The sequence below is a fragment of the Typopeltis vanoorti genome, chromosome 16 (assembly GCF_054136105.1).
Source record: "Typopeltis vanoorti isolate ZY-2024b chromosome 16, IOZ_Tvanoo_1.0, whole genome shotgun sequence".
NCBI classification, from domain to species: Eukaryota; Metazoa; Arthropoda; class Arachnida; order Uropygi; family Thelyphonidae; genus Typopeltis; species Typopeltis vanoorti.
This window is the reverse complement of record NC_143564.1, coordinates 59,334,160-59,358,242: the sequence shown is the minus strand read 5'-3', so window position 1 is coordinate 59,358,242 and position 24,083 is coordinate 59,334,160. Positions and strand designations below refer to the sequence as shown.

General features: G+C 35.4%; 1 protein-coding gene across 2 annotated transcripts in view; it reads left to right on the top strand.

The window, feature by feature from the left end:
* Positions 1–24,083, top strand: part of raptor (regulatory associated protein of MTOR complex 1) — a 512,095-nt gene that overhangs the window by 204,339 nt on the left and 283,673 nt on the right. For both annotated transcript variants that reach the window (XM_090406523.1, XM_090406522.1), the window contains exon 13: positions 18,658–18,723. In XM_090406523.1, the coding sequence (XP_090262649.1) occupies positions 18,658–18,723 (66 nt within the window). The remainder of the gene's footprint in view (positions 1–18,657; positions 18,724–24,083) is intronic.

Below are 24,083 nucleotides of genomic sequence, written 5' to 3'. Positions count from 1 at the left end.
AGATGGTTGTGAGCACTTCAACAGTGAATAAGTTTAATGAGATGTGTGATAGGTATTGTGTTAATGGGTAGTGTGGGTCTCTCGTGATGAGTCTGACTCCATAGAGTACCTGCATAAATGATAATAATAGTGTGAGTAACCATTCCTTTGTAAAACGTGTGGTTTCTTGTCTTTATGTTATTATGCAATCTAAATATTTAAAATAATAGAATTGGTGACACTGTTTATCTTCTTTTTTTTTTCTTTTCTTTTGCAAAATTTTTAAATTATATTGTTGGCTTTTTTTATTTAATTCATAAACTGATTTTTTGAAGGCCATCTTCCTTGTCTTGTAATATAATCTGATCACCTGCATATGGCATTGAATACTACAGTAGAATCTGCTTATTGTGATTGCGGATAATATTATCAATCAGCTATTGTTATCAAAATCAGTCAGTCCCAAAACACACCATTTAAAATGAATTAAAATAATTCGTTTATTATAATCAAAGTTTCGGTTATTGTTATCAAAATCCTTGAATGTTTAGCTTTTTGCATCTCAGAATTCTAAGAAATAAGGGTTAATCAGGAGAAAATTTTACAAAGAACATTTGTCAAAATCTGACTTTTTTTGTTAATCTTCCTTTAATCTTATTCTTCCGTAAATCTTATATCTTCCAGGCAAATGCAGGTGGGTAATTTTAATATTTTTTTTTAATTTTAAATCTTCCAGGCAAAAGCGGGGGGGGGGGGCTATAAATACAGTCTAATTGTGATTTTTTGAGTTTATTTTCATGCTTTCTTTCAGTAAGTGAATTTGACATTAAGTGCTCGTTAAAACAGCCCTTAGCATTATGGCAGAAGCAACTAAAAAATGTAAAGATTTATCTTTTCAAGAAAAGCAAAGAATTTTTTAGTGCTATGATAAGTTGCCCAAAATGAATCAGCATAGTGCAGCTGTTACATTTAACAATTTCACAACCACTCTTGTGTAAGATCTTAAAAAAACAGATCAAACATTGAAACTTCAGGTCTTACTAATGAGAACATGAATCGGAAGAGAGCCCAATCTGGTAAGGATAATCGAGTTGAATCAGCATTAAAAGTTCGGTTTAGTAATGTTCGTGAAAAGAATGGTTTGATTAATGGGCCTTTGATATGTCAAAAAGCAGAACTTGCAAAAACAATAGGCAACGAAAATTTCATCACAACTGATGGATGGTTTAATAGGTGGAAAAAAGTGAGAGAATATTGTGTACAAACATATTCATGGTAAAGAAAAAAAGTGCTGATTTTTTTCAGCTGATGCGTGGATTAAGACCAAGTGGCTAAAAATTATTGCTGAAATTATCCCGAGGATATTTACAATGCAGATGAAACAAGACTCTATTTTCGTGCAATGCCTGATCATATTTATTTGTTTTAAAATGAAAGTACTGAAGGATTTAAATCTTCAAAAGAGTGAGTGACAGTTCTTTGATGTGCTGATATGAAAAGTGAGAAATGAGAGCTGCTAGTGATTGGAAAAACGAAAAATCTTTGGCATTTTAAAGGTGTCAAAAGTATGCCCGTTGACTGCTGTTCTAGTGCAAATGCTTGGATGACTAATGGCATTTACAACAATTGGTTAGTTAAATGAGATCTTAAATTAAAGTGAAAAATTGTCTTGCTAGTGGACAACTTTACTGCACACACAAGCAATTTATCGTTAAAGAACATCAAAGTAATTTTCTTGTCTTCAGACACTACATCGTTAATTCAACCATGTGACCAAGGCATCATAGGAGGCTTTTAAAGCTTATTATTGCAAGGAAGTTCATGCGAGAATTATAGCTGAACTTGATTATATAAAAGACCAATCTGTTGCAAGTGCAGTTGCAAAAAAGATGTTCCTTCTTGATGCATTGCATTTGGTAGCAATGTCATGGAAACAAGTCTCAGAGAAGACTATTGAAAATTTCTTCCAAAAAGGTGGATTTTTTTAAGAAAAACTCTGAAACTCCATCTTCGGAAGAATTTGAATATTTTACAAATGAAATTTTTGATAAAACGGTAGATGGTATGTCAAAAGAAGAATTTGAAAATTGGTTGGATATTGATAAGAATGTTGAAGTGGTGGCTACAATGACAGTGTCGGAAATATGTCAAGCTGCTTCTGATGAGAACTTTAAATTAATAGAAGAAAAGGAACCTAATACAAGTATAGAAGAACAAATTTTAGAAGCTCCTCCAACCAATGCCCAGATGCAAGAAGCTCTCTGAATACTTCATCACAGTGTGCAACATAGAGCAACAAACTTTGAAAGGCATTATGAGTATGAGCAATTTATTCATGAACTACTATATTCAAAGGCAGGACAGACAACACTAGATAAGTTTTAAAATAAATTTTATGTTGTTGTTTATTAAAAAGTTGTTTATAACAATAAATTAAATTAAATACTTCATAACAATAAATTGAAATAAATGATGCATTTTTTTATATCCTTTGCTTAATGTTATCAGCCAGTTATTGTTATTGAAAAGCTACTGTCCCAAAGTGATCACAATAAGCGGTGTCTATTGTATTATTAAAGCACCTACCAGCCACTGACTCAAAAATTTTCATTAATACTGTGTTGGATCTCTTTTAGCCTGAATTACAGCACTTATGCAATTTGGCATAGATTCCACAGTGCTGGATTGCATGTACATCTACAACATACCAGGCATTCACTAGGCAATCCTTTAACTGGCTGTAGATTTGATGGAAGAGGACTTAGCTTCCAAGTCTGTTTTTTAACACATCCTGTACATTTTAATGGGGTTCAGATCTGGGCTTTTTGGTGGCTAGGGATGATGATGGAAGTCACTGACATACTTATGCAATGGACAGTAGCATTGTTGTCCATGAAACAACTGTCGCCTGCTGAAGTGAGCATTACATAATCGACTTAATCGGCAACAATGTTCGGATATTCCTTTCAGGATACCTGACCTTCCAGCAATATCATGTGACCCATGCCATACTAACAGACCATGTCTCACACCTTGACACGACCTCCAGAACCTTGAGTTGTGTTTACAAGGCAAGCTGGATTCATTGCTTCATGGGCTCCGGCCAAACTCTCTACCTGCCATTGGTATTGATCAAGATGTACCATGACTTGTTGAGCCACGGTACATGACTTCTTTCAAGTCTTCCAGTCTATTCCCAGTGTTGCTGATACCACTGTAGACAAACTTTCTCATTTTTCACATGAGACTGCCAACACTGATACTCTTCAGTTCCTTGCTCATAGTTCAGTGAGATATGGGCCAGGAACAGTCTTCATTAAATGCTTCAGTCAATTACTGCACACAAGAAGTTATGTTTGTCAGTATAAGCTTTCTTAGGCTACACCAATCTCATTACTGAAAGATTTTCTTAGGACTACAGTTATTCCTCTTAGACAAGCAATGTTGGTTATTTTTCCACAGATTAAGCACCTGGGATGTTTTCTTATGAGAAACCAGTCTGCTCTGCTATTTTCAAAATTGTGGCTCCAGCCAGATGGGCACTTACAATAAATCCTTTATCGAACTCTGAAAGATCCATTGTTTTTCCCATTGTGATCAACACTATTGATGATTACTTATTTTATTGTTTTCTATATTTTAATAAGTTGATCAATATATGTTGAATAGAGTTGGAGGCAAATTACATCCGTCTTACACCTGGACTAATTTCAATCTTCCTGTTAATTTATTACCTACTTGCAACTTTATTTTTGTGTCTCTATATAAACTTTGTATCAATTATACTGAATGTAATGGTATCCTTGTTTTTTTTCATTATACTCCATAGTTTATCTCTATGTATTTTTCAAGTGTTTCTCATATAAAGTCCAAGCAAATCTCAAAATTAAATTCTCATTTTACTTCAATAATTTGTTTTAAAACTGAAATATGGTCTATATATATGCATGATCATTCATGTCTGAAACCATTTTGTTCTTCTGAGAGTAAATTTTGTCCGGTTATTCTAAGTCTTTTATTCAAAATTTTACTTTATATTTTGTAACTGTATTTAATAAACTTATTTCTGTGTAGCACAATCATCTTTATCTCCTTTCGTAAAAATAGATATAACATTAGCTTTTTTTTTTTTACCAATCTGCATATCCTCCAGCAGTTATTTATTAACCTTAAGAAACTTTGATATAAATATTCTCCTCCATACTTCCAGTGTTCTGTATTTGTACCATCTAATTCACATTTTCAGTTTTTGATAACTTTGTTGCTGCTTTTAGTGTTTGCACTCTAATTGGCTTCTTTATATCAGTACTGATTTCTTCATTATTATTTTCTCTTAATAAATTTGGGTCATACCTTAAAATCATGTTTTCTATCCATTGTTTCTATTATATTAAGTTGATTTGTGCTATATCTCTTTCTTCGTCATTTAATTTTCTTAATATTTTATAGGTTATGTCATGTAGCATACAAATCATTCTTTCAAAAACAAAGGAAACAACAACAACAAAAAATATACATACATACATATACATCAGAGGCTTATATTCATGGTGTGCCAGTTGTGCGCTGCACATCCATGGAATAGCAAACTCACCGATATTATATTTTTGCATTTATTCCTGTTAAAAAAATCTCCTAATTGCCTGGCTTCGTGTGATTCCAAAAATTAAACACAATATACTAATGCTTCATGAAGAGGACACTTTGGCACATAAACATGGGATCACATTCATGTTAATAGCCTGGGTGTGCAATAAAAAATATGGACACCTTTGAGCCCTTTGAACAGACATACAAATGAGGCAGCAAGTCAAATTCTTAATGTTCCAGTGGTTTTAACCCACTCAGAAGGCAAGGGAGGAATGTACATTTAGACAATAGCATCCAGAAATCACTGGTTGTGACTGGTTATTGTGTCAACCAATTCGATTGAATGTTGTCATTTGTCATGAGCTATTTTTGTTTTTTGAGTTTCATCTGTTTTGCATGTGTGAAGTGCGAACTGACCTGTTTAGAATGTCGATATAGACAAGTTTTTAATGTATTCCTTTTTCTCTCTTTAGCTTGCAGTGTTGAGGGTTTTCTATTCATTTAACTGCAACCGTACATAAGGATAAGGTGGTTACCCCTATGCCTCCCTTTGGGAGGCATAGGGGTAACTACAGACTATCCTATGTCTGTAGATGCATTGGGTTCTCAAGGCTGGTTTGCCTACATGTGGGATGAAAAATCCCAGATAAACTGGGGAGAAAAACCCTGCTGTCCACACCCACGACCGGCTAACTTCACTATGTCTGAGAAAGATCCTAAGCTCCTTGCATCAGCGACGGGGAATCAAATCCAGGAGACTCCTTTCCCAGGCATACTGTTGTGAAGTGCATAGCCACTTGGCTAACTGCGTGCTGACATTTTTAATATATAATATTCTATAAATAATTTATAACTTTTTTGCCCATATTTACAACGGAAAAAAGTGTTGACAACTGCTGAATATCCTATTTTCTGCCAAAACTTTTGTGAATTGTATGATTGTATCAAAAGAGGTGAGCCTCATCTTCCTCTTCCAAATTTACTATTATATTTACACCTTTGAGTAATTCAAATATACTAACAAATATAGCATTCTCTTTTATTATTGTTTTCTAATATATCTATTAGAAAACAATCATCTAACATGGTGCATCAAAACAAGCATCTAACTCCAAAACCATTCAAATACAGTCTATCAGGCATATAAAATTCCGTCCGTCCATCAGATTCACTCCATATACATATAAACTGCACACCATTCCTCCTGCACAGTCTTCTTATTGAGTCATTAGTATTTATTTTAAAATTTTTATAGTTAAATGTATAACTGTCTATTTTTGCATAATTATAATGTATTATGAAGAGAATTATACCTCATCGAAATGAGATATTTCTATAGGAATTTTGGGCCATTCTTCCTTTAGGCATGTAATGAGGTACCGGACTGTTGTGGTGCAGATGGTCCTTGATCTCATCCAATGTTCCAGTTCATCCCACAGATGTTCAGTAGGGTGAGACCAGAGCTCTGTGAAGGCCAGTCAAGTGTGGTGATGTTCATATCTGCAAACCATGCAGCCTTATAACATGGTGCATTGTCTTGCTGAAAGGGATAGTAGTCGTGTCCATAGAAATGCCACAAAGTAGGAAGCATTGCATTTTTCAGAATTTCAGATACCTATTGGAGTTAAATGTTCATGGTACCACAAACAGAGGTCCTAGTCCAAACCAGGAAAAACAAGACCATTCTTTAACACTGCCACCTCCAAATTTCATAGGTGGGGTTATGCACCCTGGTAAGAGACAATTCACTAGCATCTGCCACACCCACATCCATCCATCCATCCATCTTCTTAGTAGAGGATGTAGCATGATGAGCCTTCACTCCATAACCAGTTTTCCAAGCTCCCATGTCTCACTGTACATGCTCTTTACATCACTGAAGAAGACTCTGCATGTTGGTTAGGGTAATAATGTAGAGCTTGCATGTTGCAGTTCTACCATGGAAACCCTGTGAGCCTTGGTTCTGAATGTTTTAGTTCAGATTCTTGTTCCATTTTATGCCTGGAACTCTTGCATTCAATATGTTGTCCAGTGAATTGTGGTTTTTACATATTATCGTTCGTAGCACCCTACAATCACATCCAATGAGTATGGTGGGTCATCCACTGTGGGTAGCACTCACAGTTGACTCCCTGTGCTTTCATATCATTATGGTATCACTGATTTTTGACCTGGGATGGCCTAATTTGTCAACAATTTGCAAAACAGATAGACCTGCAAAATGGCTTCCCATCACAACTCCTCTTTCAAACTTCATTATTTACTCTAGTGCAGCCATTTCACCTGGACATTTTTTGACATTGCACTACCCCTTGGGAGCATCATATCCCTCCAATTTAACCAGCTACAAACATGTAACTCATTAAATGGCATGATGCACCTTGCCCATAGGGATGTCCATTGACTTCATTCCAAGCTGTGTACTTATTGAAGGAGCAATTAAGATACAGTCAGAAAAGTTGCTTCATGCAGCATTACATCTATCAGTAATACTAATTATAGTTATCCCCACAAAGCTTTAAACTTTTCCAGAAGTTTAATATCTAAGTACGATCTCTTCAATGTATCAGACAAGAAATTGTGTTCTGAAATGAAAGATCAGAGAGTAACAGCCGTGATAAGAATATTCACATGTAGGGATGGTTACCTGATTCCCACCAGGAACATCTTTACATTCAACATGCCAAAGCCACCAGCATTTATCAAAGCAGGCTACATCAACTGCCCAGTAAGGCTCTACTCCCCTAAATCATTTGCATTGCTTTAAATGTCAGAGGTATGATAATTCTCAAACTACCAATCATGGCTCTTCCTCCTGATGTAGCAATAAAGACCATAAAAAACAAAGATTGTAAAAGGAAAACACTGGAATGCTCTAGCATGCCAAAGGTGGAAGGATAAGAAGTTGATCCCAAAAAATTAAAACACAGTATTTCATCACTTATCAGGAGGAGAATAGGCAATATATCACTACTGTGGCAACAACATCTGGGAAACCTTCTTACTAGATTCCCACAATTACAGCATCTCTGAACAATATGACTTGCTCATCAGGTTCTTAGAGTGAATCAAAGAGAAAAATCGACGTGGACTCACTCCTGAGACATTCAAACATGGTCCCACTACATTCAAAATCCACTAATAAAAAAGATAATGGAATATTTACTGCAGATCGTCAAAGACATGCTTTCAGACCCTTTAATAGATGGACTTTCAACAGATGATACCTCTGTTCCCCTGTACAAGATAACATAATTCATGTTCCTCATATCTAGATGGAGTAACATTTTGATGTCTTGGATATTTTTCCTGATGAAGAAATCATCGATACTTCTCATCCTTAATTCTTTAAAAAGAAAAAAAAAAATCCAGTGCTAATGAAAACAGAACAATTCAACACAGGAAGCCAGATAATACCACCAAAAAGAAACATTGAAAACATTCTTGCAATGGAATTCTCATGGATTCCATCAAAACATCATTACCAAATTATACTGTCATTCATAAAAAGACAGGACAGGGGATGAAGTTGTTAATGGAGGAGTTGCCATCTTTTTGGGCATCAGTAACAGCTTCTAGCAATTCCCACTCAATATCACTGTAGAGACAGTTGCTATCCTGACTCTCATTTCAGACTAATAATAGTATGTTGCATCTGTATTCCTCTTCTGCAGATATCTTGAGATGTACTTGATGACACCGTATTGCAGTTACCATTCTCTTTACTTTTAATAGGGTGGATTTAAATATGCACAACAACACTGTGTGGGATAGTGATCCAGCAAACATCAGAGAAATGCGGATGATAAATATTGTTGAGCATGTGCTCGACAGCAAAAATTTCTCCTTCCTAAACACCTTCTTTCATATTCTTACCCAAACATTCCTGCCATAGATTTGAATATCTGCTCATCCTCCCTTTTCCTACTCTTCAATTAGGAAACTGACAGCTTATTTCAGAATGTTCACTTTCGAATGATATTTGCTTTTCTTCATGGACAGCCATGTACTCTATTATGGATACCATTGTTATTCTACATTTTCCTAAACCGTGGTGGAATGACAGTTGTACAGCCCCAAAGAAGCTTAGAAGAAAGCTTGGGATATTTTCTGAAGATACCTCACAACAAACCTCATTGCTTTTAAACATGCTCAAGCATGATACATCTTATGAAGAGAATTATATACTCTGCTGTCAGAGTCTAAAGGAATCCTGTCTATAGCAAGAACAGCCAACACAAAATCCAGAAAATCAAGGGCAGATATATCATCCACCAATGCTCTATCCTTAAACACACTGGATGCACAGTTGCTGATCCAACGATTGCTGACATATTTGGGGAGATTTTTGTTAAAATATTAGTAACATCATATACCACCAAGTTCCTTGTCAACAAAGCAAAGCAGGAAAACAAGAAATCCATTTTTCTTAAGTGCCATCCAACTGCTTTTGCACCAATAATATTCATTATGAGATGATGAAACATCTGTTGTCATCATGCATAGATCAACTGTTGCACCTTAAATGCAGTTTATATTATAACAGGAAATTTATGCAACTGAAATGTGAATTATACAACTGTATTTTCTGTGAGAACATATTTCTTGATACCTGGCAGAGGGCAATTATTATTGCCTTTCCTAATCCAGAGAAAGATTTGAAATCCCTGAATAATTACCATTCTATTGATCTCACTAGCTTCTTGTGCAAAATTTTGAAAAGAATGATTAACCCTCTTTAACTATTCGTTTGGGCTTATGTTTTCTGGAGAGAAGCAACCATTTTTCCAGAACACAATCTGGCTTTCGAAAATATCATTCTACTATCTAGTCCACCTGAAGGCATCCATTACAGATGCCTTCCTAAAATGCAAACATTTAGCGATTGGTTTTCTTTGATATTGTAAAATTGCATCGTTTGCAGCATTGCAAAATTATATTATTTTTATTTGTATTTGTACTTCAAAGTCTATGTTCAATATTTTCTCCCTGATTGAATTTTACTTTACTTTAACTTAAATACTCTACTTATTATACAGCATTAACTCCAAGTGTTCTAATCCGTTGCTTGATTTAGTCATTTATATTTAATCCTTTTATTCAATTTTAATTCCCCCCCTTTCTCAAGGTAATAACTATGTTATTCATGTGCACGTAATTTTAGATCTTGGGAATTTGCCTTGGGCTAGAGCTGAATTCCTTTGTTATAACAGCAAGCGTATATCTTCAATATTGATTTCTGAAAATTTATTTTTATTTCGACTGCGGCATCAGAAATCGCAGATAAGATTTAAATATCCTTCCAAAGGAAAAACACTTTGCTAAGCACGGAAATACTTCTAACTCTCAACACTCTATCAAACAACGTAAAACTCTATTCTACAGTCGTGGCAAACTATCCCCTTAGGTCACATAGGTTCGATTTTTATGAGCAGTGCATTGGTATGCAGGAATCAGGCAAATTATTTGAGAAAGAAAACAATTTAATCATACTAATCAAGTTACAATAGAGGTTAATACTAAGTATGCAAAATATTTCTGACTCTATACTTCTCATTAACTTTAGCTAGGAGCTTAAACTATTCTACCAAGTTCAACAATCTTTCACTACATACACAGACTATGGGTAATAATTGTGGCTACACTTAATTCATATGTTAGAAATGACTTACTATGCTATACAACAGACAAGTTAAACAATAAGTAACAATAAATGCTATCTTATCTCACAATTAAACAGATAAATTCTCAATGCTCATCTAATTGCCTTCAGTCCTGAGGTTAATTGTTTGTTAGTATTTTGTAGAAATGCAGCAATCTCTGCTACAATTCTTGCCTTTGGTTAATCATATATAGGAGACCTTACTTGATAATAAATTGTTACACCTGATATCTTAAGAATGTAGAATTCTCAGCTATCATGGTGTAACATGAAGAATAAATAAATTAAAAACCCTGCATAAAAGATAATAGATGAATTATTTAAAAGAAAAAGAAATATTCTTGCATCCAATAAAATATATAAAATATAAAGGTGTTTGTTGAACTAACTAACAAAAAAGAAAGAATATATTAATGTTGTGATATGATATAAGAGAGAAAATTTAACTAAATAAGACAGAAAAGGATTAGTCATAAGAGATGATATGTGAGAGGCTAGAGATTAAAATATTAAGTAAATTCATAGAGAAATTTTGGAAAGGGGATTAAGTTAGAGGCTAGCAAAAGAAAAACAACAGACTGTCGCTCCAGGCCGATTCCCGGATTGAGACATCGTTACGGGCTCGCTGACCAAAGGACGTTTGGCAGAAAAATGCCACCCTAATTGGTCGGTGAAGTAAAATCAAATAAGGAGCAGGGAAATGAAGTTAAAGAAGGTGCCATTAGGAGAGCAGGTATGAAAGGGTTGGGAACCCCCCCCCAACAGGACTTTTTGGTTTTTTTGGTTCTGTTCCCAGAGAGTTCTTCACGAGCTCCTTCATATAGGTTTCACGTGGTTTTCCTGAGTGGCGAGATAGGGGTTATATCTCCGTCGCCACAACACGGAAACGAAAGTGAGCGGGATTTTGATTCAGTACTTCCTATGTAAGAAGTGAAGAATGCCATATAGTCAAGGAAAAGAAAGCATATTCTTTGTTTCAACTCCAGTGACAACTATGAGAAAGGGAAAGAAGTAAAGAAATCGATGTCTACGTTGCGAGTTGTACAGCTATTATATAGATGATTCAAAGTGTGTCCTAAGTTACAAGAGGTTAAGACCGCGTAAGCATAGTTCAATTCCAAAAGGAACGTAGGAGAAACAGATTATCGGAGAGGTTATACCAAGATAGTTCGATCAGAAAAAGGTAGAGGCCCATATGGAAAAATCAAGAAAGAAAGGTACTGTAAAATATATCTCGTGTTAACTATAATTCGTCTGTAATAGTTATCATTATTCTGATACTGAACTGTTGAAGTGACCAAGAAAAAAATTATACTAGGACTTTAGTATCTGACAGAATATAATGAAAGTAAGCTTGCTAACATGAATATTATATAAGTAATTACGTGTCCTAAGAATTTTACATGTCCATTGTAATGTATAGCAAATTTTAGATGTCATAGTTATGTGTTAATGTAGTAAAAGGTTTAGTTAATCTACTAAGTTTAGATAGTTAAATAGTGTGAATTAATCTTATATGTCCATGTCATATGAAGTTATGTGTTGAATGTGTATGGCGACATGATCGTAATACCCATTATAGGATCATAGCTTAATTATTTATGATAAGCTAATGTCAGTTTGTAAATATTTAGTATAGCATTGAATTGAGTAATAACTAAAATTTGAATTGTACCATGTTAAGGAATTTAATAAATCTTTTGTCCAATGATAAAACAGTTGTCTGAAATTGCTGTCCAATGCACCACTTGAAAAATTACGAACCTAATCGCGCGGGAAATTAATGTGTTAAGAAACGAGATAAAGTGTCACGACTGCAACATAGTTACACTTTCTGACATATTTTAGTTCTTTCTCCTTGTTTTTGCATATAATATCTTAAACTAAATGTCCCAAAAGGCTCAGTATAATACAAATATTAGGGATACTAAGGGGAGAAATAACTTAGATATTAGTAAAAATTTTGGTGATATCTCGAGCATAGATAATAGTAGAACATAGATAAGCGGAAATTATTAGATAGAATAAAAATCATAAATTGGGACACAACAAAATTGTCTAATCCATGTCGGTAAATCCTTGAGATCATTACCATCTATTTCATTCCAGTAATTCTTTTCACACATGGACACCTCTTTCGACATCGATGGGGCACTTCTACTGGTGACAGGAAGTCCGGAACTCTCTCCTTTCACTGCTTAAACAACCCACCGAATATCTTCAGGTGTCTGTTAGCTGGAATGGGTCACTTGACCTAGAATCAACGGGATATGCACGAACCAGGAGCCAGAACAGAAAACTGGGCGAAAGCATACTTATTCAGTGATGACATCAATAACGGCCTCTCCTCTTTGACAGTCCACTGGCTACCTACGACCGACCTTCCCCGATGAACTCCCGCTATGATGACTGACCTTCTCAGACGAAAATGTGCTGCGTGATCTGCTCTGTGACGACGACCTTTTTGCTCTTGATGTCTCCCCCTTTTAAGCTGCTCCATTGACCTTGGATTTTGCTACCCTTTCATTCCCTTGGGTATTCACATGGGTCTGCACCCGCCACCTCTTTTTGTCACTGCGTTAAAGCAGGAAACCCGTACGTTCTTGACCTTCGTAAGAGTGATAGCCTTAGGTCTTATTTTAATCCGTCTGGGATATTTTTTTGTCTTAAACATTCTATTAATACAATTCTTTTGTACACATTTTTCTTTGCTCTTTGTTGTTGTACAGTAATTCAACAGTTAGATATTTACAAAAATTACAAGCAAATCAATCTCAGTATAGAAAGAATTTAATTTAAAATTTCTGTCTATACAAGATTTTACAATATGGAAAAGCTTTTGACACTGCTTGGAGATTTTGGAATATCAAAAGCCCACTCAGTTTTGGTCTCAGAGGGAATCTCCTTCTTTTCATCAAGAACTCTTCCAAGTCAAAGTGGGAACCACTTTCAGCTTACCATATACCCAAGAGGAGGGAGTCCCACAAAGTGTTTAGCATTAAATTTCACACTTTTTGCAGTCAATGTCAGCTTGATAACAACGCCTTCCTTTTTATATGTGGAAGAGCATAATCTTCTGTCATTCATGTAATATGAAAGTCATAGAAAGTTAGCTGCATTATGCCATTGACGATCTCTCAAAAATCACTACTTGCAAAGGATCAGATTTTCACAGTATGAGACAGTTTGTGTGCACTTTTACTGCAGACATGGTCTTCATCCTGACCTAGAACCCTGACTAGGTCACATATTTATCCCAGTTGCACTAGAAGTCAAGGTCTCGAGACTCATATTTGACAGCAAACCAAGCTTCCTCCCTCAATATGTCTGTTATGTGACAAGTGCTGTAAATCAACAAATATCTTTGCACCCTGTCCTCTACCTCTTTACATGCAAATAGATGTTCTTTTGCTCTATCTGTATCATGCATTTATAAGATTGAAACTTGATGAAATTGCATCTGTTGCATTTCAAACTTGACAAATTCCTTGTCTCTTCAATATCAACAGCTATCTCAATACACAACAAGAATAAAATCCCTGCCAGACTGCCCCACAATGCCAACTATTTTTTTGTTCACTATGGGAGAATCTATACAACATGCGCGTGGATAGGCTTATGTGTTCGTCAGACATTTTTGTAATAGATTTCACGGTTTGATATGAACACAGATGATTAAGAAAATAACTATTTATTAACTTAAAAGCTAATATTTCGCTGGTATTATATCCAACATCTTCAGAGCACACAACCCAAAGTTTGTTACAAATGCAAAACAACCACAATCCGGTGTAACAGTGGGGCTAGTAAAAATAATTGCAGCGTGCATCACAAGACCAAAGTCCTAATATGGCGCCATCTAGGTTAAAAAAAAATAAAATAAAATAAATAAAAAATTCAAAGTTTTGAAATAGTAGTCCAAATGATAGTCTTAAAAAGTTTGAAAAAATGAAATAAAATAAAAGTAATAAATATTAATTTGGTCTTAAGATGACTGTCTCCCAAATCTTTGGTAGATTTATACAGCCATACTTGTTAAGGTTTGGAGTATGTTTTAAGGCTTCTGTTGATTCCAGGAACAACCTCTCTGGCTTGTAGAAGCTTCTGTGCATTACTTTTGTTTCTTTCCAATTGATCCTATGTGCAGGGGTATCCAAAGCATGGTCATAGCGAAAGTGTCGGATATATTTTTTGTGTTCACTGAAGCAGATGTCCACAGTTCTTCCTGTCTGTCCATAGTAGGCTTGATGGCAAGAACAGGGCACTTCATAGACTCCTGGATGTGATAAAGGAGTGCATTTGTCCTTAGGTGAACGGATGAGAGTTGCTAATTTTACATAAAGTTTAAATACTGTGCGTAGTTGGCGTTTGTTAAGCACCCTAGATATCTTTTAAGATGTGCCTTTAATGTATGGGATGGTGATAGTTTTGTTGTAGTCTTCTGTGGTAGATAGAGGGGATTTCTGGGTAGCATTTAGTATGTTATCTATTTTATGGGGATTATAACCATTGGTTAAGAAGGTGTGTCGTAGGTGAGAAAGTACAGCAGTGAGAGTAATGTCATTGGAACAGATTGCTCTAGCTCTATGGGTTAGTGTTTTTAAGATACCATATTGTTGAGAAGGGTGATGGTGTGATTGTTTGTGTAAGTATCTCCCTGTATGTGTGGGTTTTCTATAAACCGAAAATGATAAGGAACCTTCTGGAAGACATGTGATCAGTGTGTCCAGGAAGAGTAGGCAGTCATTGGCTTCTAGTTCCATTGTAAAGTGGATTTTAGGGTGCTGGCTATTTAGATGCACTAAAAATGTATCCAATGTGTCTGGGCCATGTGGCCAAATAGCAAACACATCATCAACATAGCATAGCCAGAGACTAGGTTTGAGAGTGGCTGTGTTGATAGCTAATTTTTCCACATGTTCTATGTAGAAATTGGCTAAGGAGGGAGAAAGGGGTGAACCCATAGCTGTGCCATCTAATTGTTTGTATATTTTCCCCTTCCAAGTAAAACAACCTGCCTGTACTGTGAATTTAAATAGCTGAAATATATCTGGGGGAAATTGTGAATTTAGTAAGTTAAGTGTTTCAATCAGTGGTACATTAGTGAATAATGAGGTGATATCAAAACTCATCATTAGGTCTGAACTATTTAAAGGGTGGTTTTCTAAAATACTTTTTAGGTGGGTAGAATTTTTAACAAAAGAGGAAGAATTGTTTGTGTAAGTGGTTAGTAATTTGGCTAAATGTTTAGCCAAATTAGGACTTTAGTCGTGTGTTGCATGCTGCAATCACTTTTACTAGCCCCACTGTTACACCGGATTGTGGTTGTTTTGCATTTGTAACAAACTTTGGGTTGTGTGCTCTGAAGATGCTGGATATAATACCAGTGAAATATTAGCTTTTAAGTTAATAAATGGTTAGTTTCTTAATCATCTGTGTTCATATCAAACCGTGAAATCTATTACAAAAAATCTATACAACACTCTGATAGACTGCTATAAAGCCAATTGGTTTGTGAATAAATGCTCTCTAACCTCTAGATATTGGGATAGCCAACATATCCTATACACTACTCAATGCACTTCCTCGTAGCATTCATGCATACCACAATGCTTTTCTTTCTGTAGGCTGTGAAATATTACACCCCTTCCTGTTGTCTATCAGCAGCTTACTGAAGCTCATAGAATTGAATACTAATTTTGTTCTTGTCTACATTGACAGTTCAAAACCTGAGGCACTAGTGGTATCTTCTGCTGTTTTTCCAGACAGTGCATTCTCTGCCCAGATCCCAAATGTAGTAACTTGAGCTGTATGCTATTGAGGTTGCTTTGAAATACATAACACTGCATCGCTCTTAAAGGTGCATAATATATACTTATTCACAGAGTTTTTTTACAGGCAATAAGAAAGTTCAAGCTATATATCCAGTGCTCTTTTGAAATCAACATGTTCTTTCTCAATTATGGAAGCATTCACTTGGATCTATGCTTCTGTTGGATTCTAAGCCACATTGGGATTAAGGGAAATGAGACTATTGCAACTCAGTCAGCTCATTTCTCAAGCTTGTGCCATCTGTCTGTACCCTACACTGATTACAGGCAGATCATCATGCACAAACGTTTATCCTGTGACAGTCATCATGGAATAGAGAAACATATAATAGGCTCAATCAATCAATCAATCTGTAATTAAATTTGGCAGTCTAGTCTATTCAGGGCCATAAAAAAGGAAGCTGATCTTGTTCAGTTCTGCATAGGTCATAGTCATCTTACACACTCCTTCTTGCTGAGGGGTGATGACATGCCTACACTGAGTTTTGTGATGCTGGACTATTCATCATTCATATTTTAATCAACTGTCCCTGTTTCACCAATGAGTATAGTCGTTATTTTAGTCACTTTCATTATTTTTCTGAGCCGTATACACTCGGGCAGATTTTATCAGGCTTGTCGAGTGTTACCGTGGTGTGGTGTTTAAATTTTTTACAGAACATTAATATTTACCATCTCACAAAATAAAAACGAATATTAGTTTATGATATATTATGCTTGTAAAAACCTGCGTTTTTAGGAACATTTTATGAATTTTAATACTTTTTTATACTTCTTTTTTTTACATTGCTTTTTATCTGTTTATGCTTTTGCTTATTTATTATCCCCTGTACTTCTACGATATGTTTCATTTATTTTTACATATAGATTTTAGACCTACATATATATGCTGTCTATTTATGACATGTGTTTTGCTGCAGCACGACCATAGATGTCCTTGCACCATTAAACCTAAAACAAAGAAACAAATATTCTTCCTGGATCTCTCTTACTCCTAATGTTACTTCAGTAAAGATTGAAACTGGTCTGGATAGTGACCTATCCCATAATGCATAGCAATATACCTGTCTGAAACTAAATGTGCTTTGCATTATGGGATATAAAGCAGTTGATGTGAAGTCAACAAGCTTTTATATACAATTAGTCTATTCATGAAGATACTTCACACACAAACTTCCTTTGCTTACACTTGGGTAACAGATTAAACAAGAATAATTTATTTTAGAATTATCTCTCATTTATTATATCATACACTGTTTGATATTTTAGTTTTATCACTGCCAGAATCTGTAGAATATACTGTTATCATATGATATCTAAGGAGGTCTAAGGACTTGTTATGGGAGGTCACTCTACTAAACTCACCATCCTTTTACTTAAATCCTTTAGTTGCACATGACATGCCACCAACACGCAGTACTATCTACTGTCCACCATTCAGTACTATTTTTTAGCTGTGAATTGCATACGTTCTCTTGACTACTGTTCTTGTATGTAGAATGATAAACCTGAGTTTCCAGGAGAAAAACTGTCAACATCAAATGAGAGTGACACTCACTTTCAATTGAAAAGCCCATACAAAGATTCTTATTATTATTATGAGAAGAAAACTCAAGTCCAATCAAGGAATGCAATGCCTTGTTCTTCCAGTTGTGCTGTGTAGGCTCTTCAAGTCTATTTCAAAGGAAACAATTTTTTCTCCCATTTGATGCGAGAATTATAAGCAAATTTTTATATTAAAAATATGTTATTGTAAAGTAATATTTATTAACATATGAAGTACTCCTCATGTTTTATTTTTTGTTTTGTGCAGATATTATCGTAATAAATATTCAACATTGCTTTACATGAATAATTGCATTTTGTAACTTTCTGCTGTTGGTGTAATGCTGCATTAACTACTGGTCACAGTAATATTAGCAGTAATCACTAATATATATCTCATATAATGCCCCCCCCCTCCCAAACACATAATCACTAATATAATTAACGTGATGTCCCCAAATTATCACTGATATAACCACTCCTTGCTAATCAACAAAACTGAACTTCCAGTGTTCTAATTCCATTTCACTTTGGTTCAGCTTTGTAACTTAATTTGCCAAGAGGATTGTGGCATTAGTAGTATGTTATAAAAGTATATTTTCCCTGTATACTGTGTCAATACATGGAATAATCCATGTTTCTATGTGATAGAAATGAGGTACTTAAAAACATTGTTGCTTCAGTTTTTCTCAAAGATTGCATAATGTGGTTAAACTAAGATGTTATCTGAGTCGACTAGGATTTTTAAGAGTTGGGAAGAAACTGATGAACTGGTTCTGTAGTCTGCATTTAATTGCCTCTCTTTGAAAATGTTGCAAAGTATAAAATATGTTAAAAATAAAGGTGTAGCTTGACTTATCTGAGAATTTATTTTTTTGATGTTGGAGAGGGGTACAAATAGATTTGTTTGAGATCCTCTGCTGTATGCATTTCATGCATAAAGAAATGATGAATGGAAAGGTGTAAGGAATTCATAAATTTGAATTTGACTTAGGTTAAACAAAGTGCATTATGTTGAATTGCTTAATTTTTTTTAATGTAATTTTCTAGGCTGAACATCGTAGTATGGCAGCATTTGTTATGGCTTGCATTGTGCATAATCATCCCAATGGACAAGTGAGTAATAAAATCATTAGCAATATTTTAATAATCAGAGCTTTGGAGCAATAACCCTATTTTCAGTGAAGCTTGATCAAATTTAAAAAAAGAAAAAATCATTTGGTACTCTAAAAAGTAATTCTAATTATTTTTGAAGGATAAATTATTTATTTCTTAGTAAACAAACAGATTTCCAAAAATGAGTGGCAGTTATTATAGTTTGCCATCTTCGCTACGCTCTCTGAGACATAGTATACAGAGAAGATGATTCTAAATTCTTTCTTTTTTCTTTTGCTTTTATGATTGCACTCACTTGATAGCACTGTTTTCAAACTGACAGTTTCTCCATCAGTGTTAAGCTGCACCCAGATACCTGTATTAAATCCTGTTGAGTGTGTGTGAAGCTTTTAAGTTTGCCATTAATGGAATGCAAAATTGCATCTCGAACTATTTGTCTGAAAAGATTTCACCTAAAAAAGAGGAGCAAAATTGATATTTTTGTAGCTATGTAACACAGTTTACACACTGATGTCCAACTTGCACATCAAGCAGGAACATGCTTGACTCATTTAAATTGTACACGCATTTTTAGAAAGTCTTGAATATATATACCATGCCAATTTCAACCTTTTTTAATATACTTTTATTTGTAAAGTTATTGTTTCTGAACTGTCTATTAAGACAGTTCAGAAACACCAACTCATACACTAGGATTCCATATCATCAGACATAGAGCTCTGGTTGCCAACCCCCATTGCCACAAGCTGCATGTGGTAAAAAGGCAAAAGGTTTTTGACAAATTAGCTCTTCTTGTGTTGCAAATGTCCATTTGTAAATATATATATATATATATACCTAAAAAATACCCTCTTCATGGGACACCTGTCTGTAGTGGACAGGGACCTCCTAGTGATGGTACTGGTCCTTTTCATTCATTTTTTTTTCTTCATCACTTTTCTTCCCTTTTTCTTTACTCTACTTCTGAGTCTGTTACTCTATCTTCCAGCCTACCAATGTCCTACCACTATTTGCTGTGAGGTGCAACACCTAAGGACATGGGGGGGGGGAGAATCCTGTCCGGCTGTTCCACTCTTGAGTGCAGTCATTGGTGAGTGACTCTGGAACCAAGAAATCCTTTGATGACGAATTTTTTTATCCTCAAATTTTTCATGGGTTTTCACAAGGTCCCAACCAAGTACTATACTGTAGTTGCATCACTTGATTACAGAAATAAAAAACAAAAGATGTGACAACAGTATAAATGTACCAGTTTTTCTCATCCATGCAACAGGTGAACTCCCATGTGGTAAATGCTACCCTTTTTTATTCAGAAGTGTTTAGATCTGGCAGGATCTTCCAAAACAGTTAACAAAAACTATGATCTGGTGATATCCCTCTGGAAACATTATGTCCCATTCATGTGTCGTCTCCTATCTAGGAGGTTGACCACCATGATGTAACTCATGGTTAACTACGGGCATAGCGACATGTGGTTATCTCTTTCACATATGTCATAAGTATTCATGACTGTAATCCATGCGTGTTCACAGGGCCAGTTTGCCTGTTTTGAGGGACGAAAAACCTGAGTTTCCAAGTGAAAAAACCCTCTACCTCCTTATGAGACAAGCTAACTCACCTTTAGTCGAAAGAGACTAGATAAAGGTTCCTCACGTCGTAGATGGGAATCGAACCAAGGTCTTTCCGACCAAAGGGCTTCCTCTATATCGACTGAGCTATGAGGCTCTAAACATTATGTCAGCAACACTCAGAAAAATTACTCAGTGCAACATCAATGGTTGGATGTTGATCCCCTCAACTGAAATTTCATCAACTGAAATCCTGTACCCTTTCAGAAGCTTGTAAGTCTCTGTTGTTTGCTAGTGACTACAGTCTACAAATTCTCAATCTGTCTTCGTAATCAGTATTCTACAATCCTGATATGTTGTTAATGCTCTCCTTTGCACTCTCTCCACTGTATCAGAATCAGAATGGAAATCAGAAGACTAGACCTGCACACAACAGTCTAAGTGAGGTCTCATCAAGGCCTTGTAAAGAGGCAAACTTGACATCCTTATCTTTACATGTGAAAGTTCATTAGTTCATTTCAGCATTGCAATTATCTTTTGAGTTGTATTTGCAATCTTTGCTACATGGCCCCTGAACTAGATATCCAACGTTGTCATATTATACTGGTGGCATTATGCTTGAAGAAACTGATCAGTATAGGGATCTTGAAGTGCTAGTACCAAGATCCCTATATTGATCAGTTTCTCAAGTATAATCTCACCAGTATAATACAACATTGGATATCTAACCACACCAAAGTGCATTACTTTCCCTGCCCACAATTCTTGCCTATTTAAATCATTTCTGCAAGTACTGCATATTAGCAGCATTCCTGATTACCCAACCTAACTTTCCATCATCAGCAAATAGCTGTATGTTGCCTGTCAACCCCCCCCCCCCCCCCCCCCCAATATCATTGATGTACAGATTGAATAACAGCAATTGACCAAGGTCTGATCCCTGTGTAAATCTTAATGACTCACATCCTCCTGTATGCCTCTTTGATATCTGTCAGTCAGCCATCCTCTTATCCATGCTGATATTTTAGCATGGATAAGAGGAAGGATCCTTAGCAAAATCCTAAAGTATCATGGTATATCCATTCCTCTTGTCTAACTCATTGGTAACACTATTATAGAATGTGAGCAAGTTACTAAAACATAACCTTCCTTATTAAACTCATGTTGCTCATTGCAAAGTAGAGATTCACTGTCAATCTATTTCTGATTATGGGCCCTAACCAGTTTTTGAAAAATCTTCACCACCACTCCTGATTGGTTGATAGTTGGATATATCGGTCTTTGTATTACCCTGTGTGATGGAATTACAATATATTCTTTCCATTCCTGTGGAATCTTTCCTGTTCTGAGAACTCAAATTATATAGCCTTTGAAAGGAATAGCCAGTTCACCTGAACACTCTTAGCACTTGTGCTGATATCATATCCCATCGGTCCCTATTGCTGAATTGTTATTAATATCTCCTCTTCATACACCTGAGTTTCTTCGTCCAGTGAAACGGTAGCAGTGAACTCAATGTTGCATACACCAGGTTGATAACTTTTAGCCAAATAGGCACTCATTAGTTGAACAACCTCTTCTGCATCTGTCACCATCACTGCATTCAGAAAAGTTATTCTTTCATATTCATTCTTTCTTTTACTTGCAGCATAATGAGAGAATGCTTGTGGGTTGTTTTCATACTCAGACTTAGCTTTCCACACAATAGTTGTGATTATTCTAGCCTACTGCTCATAATTTTCATAATGAACATCATCCTTTCCTTACAAATCTCTTGCTTAATTAGATTACACATCCATTTGACTCCTACCGATGTTTATTCTTCTAACTCTCGGAACACATTCTGATATTGCATCATTTAAGTATTTTTTGTGCTGTCAATATTCTTCTCATCCAGCAACTGATACCATTCTGTTGAACCCAGTATACTTCTCAGTTGGTCATAATTTCCTGCTTTGTAGTTCAGCATGTAACTTTTTCTGAATGGAACATTCATAAACTTAGTCACTTCCCAAATGAGTACTGCGTGATCACTGTCACCAACCAGAATAGTTATGTCTTTAATTGAAACACTCTTTGACACTATAATCAAATCTAACATTCTTTGCCCTCTGTCTTGTTCCTTGTGTCACATGCTGCTTGAAGAAGTTGTCTCACAACAGCTCAATAAATTCAGTTTCATTCTTCTCATCAGATTTTACTGCTACCCAATCAATATATGGATAATTAAAGTTTCCCATTATGATTACTCTTCACTCCCATCATCTCTATTTAGTGATGCATTTCTTTATCCTTCATCACTGTCACATGAAATACTGTTACTAACACCATAATCATAGGTCTCAACACTAACTGAATTCAAGCCATCCAGTATCATTTGCAGCATGCTCCATTCTCTCCTATCCTGTCTGTCCTTTCTAAAAATATTGTACCCTTTGCACTCATTACCAGTTAGTGTGTCTGATTCTGATATCCAGGTCTCACTGATGTCCCAACATATTGACCAAGGCAACAACTCCTACCCCTTTGTTTCTGATACTCCTAGCATTCATGTACAGACATAATAATCCACCTGCATGCTCTTTTGTATACCCTTGACTACAGTCTGCACAGTTGGACAACTTGCAGATCTCTAGTGCCTTATACATGTAGACATCTTTGCACACATTTGATGGGTCCAAACTGGATGAACACAAAGTCAGAATTGTTCTCTTCTTGTAATTATTTCCATAATAATGCCCATTTCCATTATTAGCACAATTATATAACATTGTCACTGTTACACTCATATTCTCACCTTTCCTCCCACTATAATTTAGTTTCCCTGACTCTGTATTAGGTCTCATACCAGTTAGTAGGTTTTCAAGACTCCTGATACCAAACGCATTCAGGTGTAGGTCATCCCTCTTATACAAATCTAATCTTATATCCAACTCACTCCACACATTCAAAAACTCATGCACTCCTTTTACACAGTCTACGCATCGAATTGCTTGCCATCACAGTCCTTCTTTTTAATTCATTTTTTTCATATCAAACTTAATATACTTACTATTTTCACTTTCGTGCCATTCACTCCTGTCTCTTCCAAAAGTTCTTTTATGCTCTCTCTTATACTGAACTTATCACTAATTAAGTCATTAGTATCTACTACAATTACAATCTTGTTTACTTTTCTTTTCTGTTTTTGAATTGCATGTGCTATATTTTTAATTTTCACTCGTGGAAAACATGACGTTATGGCCCTCTCATCAACAGCATGTTTTATGATAGTTGCCATATCAAACAACATCCTTCTTTTTACAAGCAATGTTACTTACTGACTTACCTGATTCCTTGCTTTGTTGTTTCTTATTTTGCTGCTTAATTTTCTTTTCCTCCCCATGTTCATTTAAATGCCTCTCGACTTTCTGTAATTCCTGCATTGTCTCTCTGATAATTTGCTTAATTTCGCTATTTTGGCATTTTCAATAACCTTCTTAATATCTCCAATAACTTCCTTATTGGGGCAAGCTTCTTGTTCTTGATTTTGCTCCTCTCATTAGCGTTACGTTTCTTGTGCATTTTTGGCACCATATTAAGCTGTATTTATTATTGAAATATCTTAAGAAAAATATGTTATAAAACACTAAATACACTAAAAACAAAAATCTACACTAATATGTTATAAAACACTAATTTTCTAAGGGGAAAAAACCAATAAAACAGATTACCAATTTTACACGAGCTCTAAATTTACCAACCAATCACTATGTAGCCTTGATCCTAGTGATAAATATAAATGAAATACAG